This window comes from Delphinus delphis, chromosome X (genome assembly GCF_949987515.2).
Source record: "Delphinus delphis chromosome X, mDelDel1.2, whole genome shotgun sequence".
Taxonomy (NCBI): Eukaryota; Metazoa; Chordata; class Mammalia; order Artiodactyla; family Delphinidae; genus Delphinus; species Delphinus delphis.
The window spans coordinates 55,629,044-55,638,325 of NC_082704.1; the positions used below are offsets into that span (position 1 = coordinate 55,629,044).

Genomic DNA, 9,282 nt, shown 5'->3' on the forward strand with positions numbered 1-9,282 from the left:
TCCAGTCTGATCTCTCCACTGGTGAGCAGACTTTCCAAGGTGCGGGAATCTTTCTTCTTTCCCAGTTCCCTCCCTGTCCTGATTCCTTTTTTTTTTCCTTTTGTCTTATCAGGTTATGTGGAGGTTTTCTTGTCTTTTCGGAAGTTTGAGGTCTTCTGTCAGCTCTGTTTTGTAGTTTGTGTCTCTCGAGGAATTGGTGCATGTCATCTAAGTTATCAAGTTTTCTTGGCATAAAATTGTCATAATACTCCTTTATCATGTTTTCAAGACAAAGTATCTCCTTTAAAATTTTAAAAATTGAGATATAATTAACTTATAACATTATTTTAGTTTTGGATGTACAAAATAATGATTCACTATGTGTATACTGCTAAATGATCACCACAATAAGTCTAGTTAACACCCGTCACCATCCATAATTACAAATTTTTTTCTTGTGATGAGAACGTTTTAAGATCTAATCTTTTAGCAACTTTCAATTATCCAATACAGTATTATTAACTATAGTCACCACACTGTTCATTACATCCCCAGGACTTATTTATTTTATAACTGGAAGTTTGTACTTTTTGACCACTTTCACCCATTTTGCCCACTCTCACCCCCCACCTCTAGCAACCATCAATATATTCTCTTTATCTATGAGTTCATTTGTTTTAGATTCCATGTATAAGTGAGAGAATATGGTATTTGTCTTTCTCTCTCTGACTTATTTCACTTTGTTTAATGCACTCAAGGTCCGTCCATGCTGTCATAAATGGTAGGATTTCCTTCATTTTTGGCTGAATAATATTCTAGTGTGGGGCGGGGTGGTGGTGGGATGAATTGGGAGATTGGGATTGACATATATACACTAATATGTATAAAATAGATAACTAACAAGAACCGGCTGTATTTTTTAAAAATAAACATAAAATTTTTAAAAAACTAAAAAGAATATTCCAGTATGTGTGTAAATATATGTATATATATATTATACATTTATTATATATATAATATTTTATTTATCCATTCTAATATTGATGGACACTTACATTGATTCCATGTCTTGACTATTGTAAATAATGCCACAGTGAACATGAGGGTGTAGATATATTATAGTGTTTTCATTTCCTCTTGATAAATACCCAGAAGTGACATTGCTGGATCATATGCTAGTTCTATTTTTAATTTTTTAAGGACTCTCCATACTGTTTTCCATAGTGGCTGCACCAGTTTGCATTTGCACCAACAGTGCACAAGTGTTCCCTTTTCTCCACATCTTGCCAACACTTGCTATTTCTTGTCTTATTGATAATAGCCGTTCTAAGACATGTGTGAGGTGATAGCTTCTCTTTCTTAATATCAGTTAATTGTGTGCTCTTTCTTTGCTAACTAGTCTGCTTAGAACTATATCAATTTTAGTGATATTTTAAATGTTCTTTCATTATTGTTTTTATCTATTTTATTGGCTTATTGGGTATATTACTTTCTTATAATTGGTATAAGTTTCAAAGTATTCCTTTTTATCTTATCACAGTCTATCTTCAAATAATATACCTCATCACATGTAGCATACAAACTTTATGGTAGTATACTTCCATTTCCCCTTCATGATTTTTTGCTGTTTTTTTCATTTATATGTACTTTTTTAGTCCAAATTTTTTTATTGAGGTATAGTTGATCTACAATATTAAATAAGTTTTAAGTACACTATGTAGTGATTCACAATTTTAAAGTATATTCTATTTTTAGTTACTATAAAGTATTGGCTATATTCCCTGTTTTGTACAATATATCCTTACAGCTTATTTCATTTTATTTTTTTAACATCTTTAATGGAATATAATTGCTTTACAATGGTGTGTTAGTTTCTGCTGTATAACAAAGTGAATCAGCTATACATAAACATATATCTCTATATCTCCTCCCTCTTGCATCTCCCTCCTATCCTCCCTATCCCACCCCTCTAGGTGGATACAAAGCACCAAGCTGATCTCCCTGTGCTATGTGGCTGCTTCCTACTAGCTATCTATTTTACATTTGGTAGTGTATATATGTCCATGCCACTCTCTCACTTCGTCTCAGCTGACCCTTCCCCCTCCCCGTGTCCTCAAGTCCATTCTCTACCTCTGCATCTTTATTCCTGTTCTGCTCCTAGGTTCTTCAGTACAATTTTTTTTTAGATTCCATATATATGTGTTAGCATACGGTATTTGTTTTCCTCTTTCTGACTTACTTTGTATGACAGACTCTACGTCCATCCACCTCACTACAAATAACTCAATTTCGTTTCTTTTTATGGCTGAGTAATATCCCATTGAATATACATGCCACATCTTCTTTATCCATTCATCTGTCGATGGACACTTAGGTTGCTTCCATGTCCTGGCTATTGTAAACAGAGCTGCAATGAACATTGTGATACATGACTCTTTTTGAATTATGGTTTTCTTGGTGTATATGCCCAGTAGTGGGATTGCTGGGTCGTATGGTAGCTCTATTTTTAGTTTTTAAGGAACCTCCATACTTTTCTTCATAGTGGCTGTATCAATTTACATTCCCAACAACAGTGCAAGAGTGTTCCCTTTTCTCCACACCCTCTCCAGCATTTATTGTTTGTAGATTATTTTGATGATGGCCATTCTGACTGGTGTGAGGTGATACCTCATTGTAGTTTTGATTTGCATTTCTCAAATGATTAGTGACGTTGAGCATCCTTTCATGTGTTTGTTGGCAATCTGTATATCTTTGGAGAAATGTCTATTTAGGTCTTCTGCCCATTTTTGGATTGGGTTGTTTGTTTTTTGAAATTGAGCTGCATGAGCTGCTTTTAAATATTGGAGATTAATCCTTTGTCAGTTGCTTCATTAGCAAATATTTTCTCCCATTCTGAGGGTTGTCTTTTGGTGTTATGTTTTCCTTTGCTGTGCAAAAGCTTTTAAGTTTCATTAGGTCCCATTTGTTTATTTTTGTTTTTATTTCCATTTCTCTAGGTGGTGGGTCAAAAAAGATCTTGCTGTGATGTATGGCATAGAATGTTCTGCCTATGTTTTCCTCTAAGAATTTTATAGTGTCTGGCCTTACCTTTAGGTCTTTAATCCATTTTGAGTTTATTGTTGTGTATGGTGTTAAGGAGTGTTCTAATTTCATTCTTTTACATGTACTGTCCAGTTTTCCCAGCACCACTTATTGAAGAGGCTGTCTTTTCTCCATTGTATATTATTGCCTCCTTTATCAATGATAAGGCCACATATGTGTGGGTTCATATCTGGGCTTTCTATCTTGTTCCATTGATCTATCTTTCTGTTTTTGTGCCAGTACCATACTGTCTTGATGACTGTAGCTTTGTAGTATAGTCTGAAGTCAGGGAGCCTGATTCGTCCAGCTCCGTTTTTCTGTCTCAAGATTCCTTTGGCTATTTGGGATCTTTTGTGTTTCCATATAAATTGTGAAATATTTTGTTCTAGTTCTGTGAAAAATGCCATTGGTAATTTTTCTCACTACTAAGGTGATAGTCTTTTGTAGTATTTGCCTGATGCCCTCTGGTATTAGGAGGTCTTTCCACTCTGGTTAGTGGAACACAGATTGGAGTTCCCTTTACTATGTGAACTCCAGGAATTTGAAGAGTGCTCTTTTTCAGTGCTTCTTTCCCTAGCCTCAGTAGCTTTTTCACAAGCCTATACTGATCAGTGCTCACCCAAGGACTTGTGGGGGAACTCTCTACAGATCCCATGACCTCTCTCCAACTATGTAGCTCTCTCCTGTCTGGTATTCTGCTCCACATATTCTGACTCCAGGCCATGAGCTAGGCACTTGTAGTGCTCATGTCATTTGCTTCCCTTCTCTGGGATCACTGTATTGTGCAGCCAGTGGTCCATTATTGCCAGAAGCAAAAGTACTTCCCTCTTACTCTCTTGAAAATAGCCGTAGTAAATCTTTGTACCACTGAGAGGTGATTTTCTTTTTAGAAAGAGTTAAAAGTCATTCAAAGCCAAATTAATTAAATAAGGAGGATCAAACTAGGAGTGACTAAAAAGTAATGAGAGTTATTTTCTTGTCCAGTTTGTAAACTAACTTTTTTTTTCTATATAGGTACAGGTCACAATATCCTATCTTAGGCCTCCTGTATGATGACTATGAATATATACCACCAGGTAGTGACACACAGACTATTGTGATTGAGAAAATAGAAGACAAATGGACTTGTGTAAGTTCACTTGGGCATTTTTCGAGTATATAATTAGGGAGAAAAAAATCCTAAGGCCATTGTGTTGTGTTAGCAGAGTTTCTCAACCTCAGCACTATTAACATTTTGGGCTGGATAATTTGATGTGGGGGGACTTCCCTGCACATTGTAGGACATTCTAAAATGATGTAGAATCTCACTTTTAACACTATGAAAATGACAGTCTTTGTCTTGTTATGTTAAAAACTTCTTAGGTACTGAAAGCAGGTAAAACTAATCCATGGTTATTAAAGTCAGGAAGTGGTTGGTTATCCTCAAGGTCGGGTACTGATTGGAAGGAAACAAAAGGAGGACTACTGGGGTACTAATAATATGCTGTTTCTTGATCTGAGTGATAGTTGCATATACATGTTCAGTTTGGGAAAATTCATTTAGTTGTACACCTATATGTGCACTTTTCCTATGTTTATTATACTTCAATAAAAGTCTTAAAATGCTTAAGTATATCATGATGAGCAATAGATAAATGTATGTCAATCAATTATTCTGTACAACCTTTTGAGGAAATTTTTAAATGTAGATTTATCATTAATAAAATACTACAGATGTATAACTAATAAATTACTACAGATGTAGTTAATAAAATTAAATATCTGTTAAATAACTCACTTTTAAAAAATTATCTTTTGGTTGAACAAGCTCAAATATTTGAATAAACCAAAAAATTCAGAAAGTTGATAGCTCTGAAGCACTTCTCTGACTACAATAAAGCCATCAATCTTGTATACATGATTATCTATCATCACTGAAAGCAACCAACACTTAGTAATCCTAAGATAAAAATTTAAGCTTTGAACTATATTGTGCTTCTTAGGTCATTAATTAGTTGAGAATTATTTATTACTAATTATTAATTGACAAAGGGTGCTTTGTGGCCCAAGAACCAGTTGAGCAACAAGAGAAAGTCAGCATAGGATTTAAAATTTGTCACTCAAAGTTTATTTGATTCTGAAATTTAATACTGAGAAGCAATTGCTGCTACTAACCACATGTGTCTCAGAGGTGGCATCAATGTGAAGACCTACCAAATAAAGGGTCTACAGAATAATAGTCATTACTTCTCCTTTCATTAACAGCATACAGCAATGAACATCAAACTCAATATCTGAAGGAACTAGATACTGATAGCAAATTCAAAATATATTTAAGTAAATTCACAGATGATAGATCTGTACTTATTAACAGAGACTTTTGGACATATTTAACTTCTAACTATGACACCAAGGAGTAAATCTACTCACATCTCCCTCCCTTGTGCTTAAAATCATTTGAAACATATACTTTGGCTAAAGTCAGACAAACCATTGTTTCATTGAATATACATATAAAAACTGCCCAAACTGTGCCATACATTTCCCTTGGTATTATTCATATCAATTTAAATCATTTTTACAACTGTGTGCATACAATTACAATGTTTTAAATTAATTATAACCCATTCTAAACTGACTTTTTTTTTTCTTTTCTAGCCGTGAATGAATCTCCAACTCAAAAGAAATTTTTTTGTCTTCATTAGTACTTTGTTATTTTTCCATAACTAAAGCCAATCAATATTTTGAACGAAGCTACTACCCAGGAAGTCTAATGGAATTAATTAGATATACAGATGAGAGTTTCTCCAACCATTTATAAGGCCTGAATCCTTTCTATCACATTTTTGTATTCAGTATAGCAACACACCACTTTTTTTTTAACATCTTTATTGGAGTATAATTGCTTTACAAGGGACACCACTTTTAAAACTCAATTACAGGCACTGTAGGACTTAATCCACTATTTTTCAATAGGGTGCTTCCTAGACACTGAATTAACTTTGTTGGGGTAGAGATTTTACAAGTTATTCCATTAGAAGATTTTTCTATGATATTAGATGTGCAATTTAGCTACAAGAGTAAATACTGTGTTTTAACAACAACAAAAAGCAATACTATTGAATTAAAAACAACAGTTTAGTGCATGGTATATACAGCATATATTTGCTTTTCTCACATTAGACTTTGTGAATAAAAGAGGTGATTTATTACATGCTACTCATACCTCTTGGAGACAGAACTAAATCAAAGGTGATGATTAATTTCATTAAGCAGGGAAGTGGGAAGCATATTTTTTAAAATACCTAAATCCACTAAATTGTACATTATGCTATTATGGTTCTAAGTACATATCAGTAGCTTGGCAAATCTGTTCTTTTGAAGCATATCATCCCCAAATGAGCCCACCCACTTCCTTAAAAACCTGTAACACTGGGCTTCCCTGGTGGTGCAGTGGTTGAGAGTCCACCTGCCAATACAGGGGACACAGGTTCATGCCCTGGTCCGGGAAGATCCCACATGCCGCAGAGCGGCTGGGCCCATGAGCCATGGCCATTGAGCCTGCGCATCCAGAGCCTGTGCTCCACAACAGGAGAGGCCAGAACAGTGAGAGGCCCACATACCGCAAAAAGACAGACAAACAAACAAAAAACCTGTAACACTACTATTATAGTAACTGGTGGAAGGAAGGTGGGCTTTTTTTTTTATAGCAGTAGACAAAACAACATTGAAATACTGTGTAAAAGCTTAAGGAATAAAAATAACGAAAACAAATACTTGATATGTGTATTCTACTTGGGAGAGACTTTATAGTAGAATATTTAATGTACTTAGAAGTTGGTTGATTAATTGGGTTCTAATGACCTTACTAAAAGTGAACTGAAGTATTTTCTAAATACAGTAGTAGATAAGAATAAATTTTTAAAATGTCAAGGCCTTTGGTTAAAGTTAAGAATTAGCAAAAATTAAACTGTTTGCATTTGACAAAGTATAGATTAAGATAACAAATAAATTTGGCTTTACATGTGAATGAGATTTTGCACTGAAATGTCTCTGCAAGTAACTATATAGAATTCTGTCATTCCTTATAATTATATTCTAATAATTATCCATTATATTAAGAAACTGTTAAGATAGCAACATATAAGGCACTACATGAAATCAAACCACAAATGAAGAGAGAAAATGCTTTTAATACTTATGTAAATATCCAAATAAGTTTTGACATGAAGCTAAAAGCCTTATTTTATTTTAATACCTCAACTAAAATGTTAAGCTTGAGAACATCCTGGCGGTCCAGTGGTTAAAACTCTGCCCTTCCACTGCAGGGGGCAAGGGTTTGATCCCTGGTTGGGGAACTAATATCTTCCATGCCGTGCAGTGTGGCCAAAAAAAGAAAATATATTAAAAAATATTAAATGTTAAGCTCTATAATGTGGATTGATACAATTCCAGTCTTATTAGTTATTTTGTGATAGAAAATGTTAATATTCTTTATGAGCTATGTAGTCCTTACATTTTTTCCCTTGGTGTAAGAACAGGGTAGTTTCTCCTCTGCTAACTACTCATATGTGTAACTGTAATTATGCCATGTTATCTACCCATTGCATATAAGTGAAAGTTTTTAGTAGCTTGATAGAAAAGTGCCACCATAACTGTCTGAAAATTAGAACAAGTGTGATTTTCCTAAAATACTCTTAAATAAAAATAAGTGTCCAAAATTTGGGATAGTTAAGAAGTCAGCACTTCATTGGCTCACTTGATCCATGCATAGTGAGAAATGGGGGTCATAACAAGGTGCTTATTATACTTAACAAAGTTAAATGTATGTATTTCTTTTCCAATTTTTGATTAAGCTCAATAGAAATACTAGTGATTTTTTCCTCTCACAAGTTTCGCACAGCTTATCTCTGAAAATTGCAAAGATATTGTTGGATGAGGAATGCCTGTTTATCTAATTTCTATTCCCAGCATATTTTGCTTTAGATGTTGAATAAAATGGAGACTGTGCAATGACATGCAAAGTAATTTGTTTAAGTGTGTAAATAAAATATATATATCTGTATGGTCTTTGTGGAAGTCCTAGTAGGAAACATGCGGAATGGAGTTTTAGCTTAGCTGTATACTTTTGTCAGGAAGTTATTATCATGTGAATGTTTATGTTAGAGCTAACAAGCACCACTATAAAAATAATCCTGATGTGGACTACTAGAGACAGCAGTTTAACATAGTTGGACCTCTGGTTGATGCAGGTTTCTGCTTTAAATGAGAATTTATTTGCTTACAAACCTAGTCTTCTAAGTTCTGTAATTCTCTAAGTTCATAACTAGATGCCATAAAGCATTCTTCCTATCTTTGTAATGGGGCTTTAACTGTTATACTTTGTCTTTACACAAACAGTACAAAAGGAAAAAAATAAAGCTCAAAAAATTGCATGTCACCACCCAATTTAGATCACTTTTAACAAAAAGCCATTCTCACTTCTTTCCTGTTATAATCTACAAAGATAACATGTAGATATAATTCCCTCGAAAGTAAATAATAAGCCATGAAAAGACTTCCCTACAAGGTCTCTCTCTCCCACCACACACCATTACTGAATTTATTGGATTTCCATAGTACTTTTTTGTCCAATAAAAAAGTGCAACGTATTTCAAGCCCAACCTAGGATAAATAAAATATATTTTTTAAAAACAAAGAATGGAATAAACAACTACATCTGTCTTATAAAACCATTAATCTTTAGTGACAAAATAAGACATACTGCTTTTGAGTCTACAAAGGAAGACTGGAATCGTTGTATGACATAATTATAATACATGATAGCCAGGCAGTCTTGGTAATCTTGGGTTGGTCTCTTGTAGATGAGATGTTAAGTCCAGTTCTTAATCTCTGCTGTTTTCCTTCAAAAATTCTTAAAAAGCTGTCTGGGATTTACTTCAAATTAAGCCAGTGAGAGAAGGGGGCATCAAAATAAACCAATGAGAGGCAGGTTGGTGAAAGCAGGAGTGAGGAAGAGTAAAAGTGAAACAAAATTGGCCATAAGGTGATGATTGCTGAAGCTGGGTAATGGCTGTATGGGGATTCATTATATTGTATGTGGTTGAAGATATTTTACAATAAAAGTTATCTGTCATACTACATCTATCATACATATCTTTAAGGGAAGGCCAAGGTTCAAACTGGTGGTTGTCCTGTATGAGACGTGAATTGGAGAGGTCTACCTGAATAATTCTAAATATT

At 34.2% G+C, this 9,282-nt stretch overlaps 1 protein-coding gene across 2 annotated transcripts in view; it reads left to right on the forward strand.

The window, feature by feature from the left end:
* The window catches only part of POF1B (POF1B actin binding protein), a 104,078-nt gene extending 94,909 nt beyond the window's left edge, over nucleotides 1-9,169 (forward strand). For both annotated transcript variants that reach the window (XM_060002692.1, XM_060002693.1), the window contains 2 exons: nucleotides 4,075-4,189; nucleotides 5,698-9,169. In XM_060002692.1, coding sequence (XP_059858675.1) covers nucleotides 4,075-4,189; nucleotides 5,698-5,703 — 121 coding nt within the window. In that variant the 3' untranslated portion in view covers nucleotides 5,704-9,169. The remainder of the gene's footprint in view (nucleotides 1-4,074; nucleotides 4,190-5,697) is intronic.
* The last annotated feature ends 113 nt before the right edge of the window (nucleotides 9,170-9,282 follow it).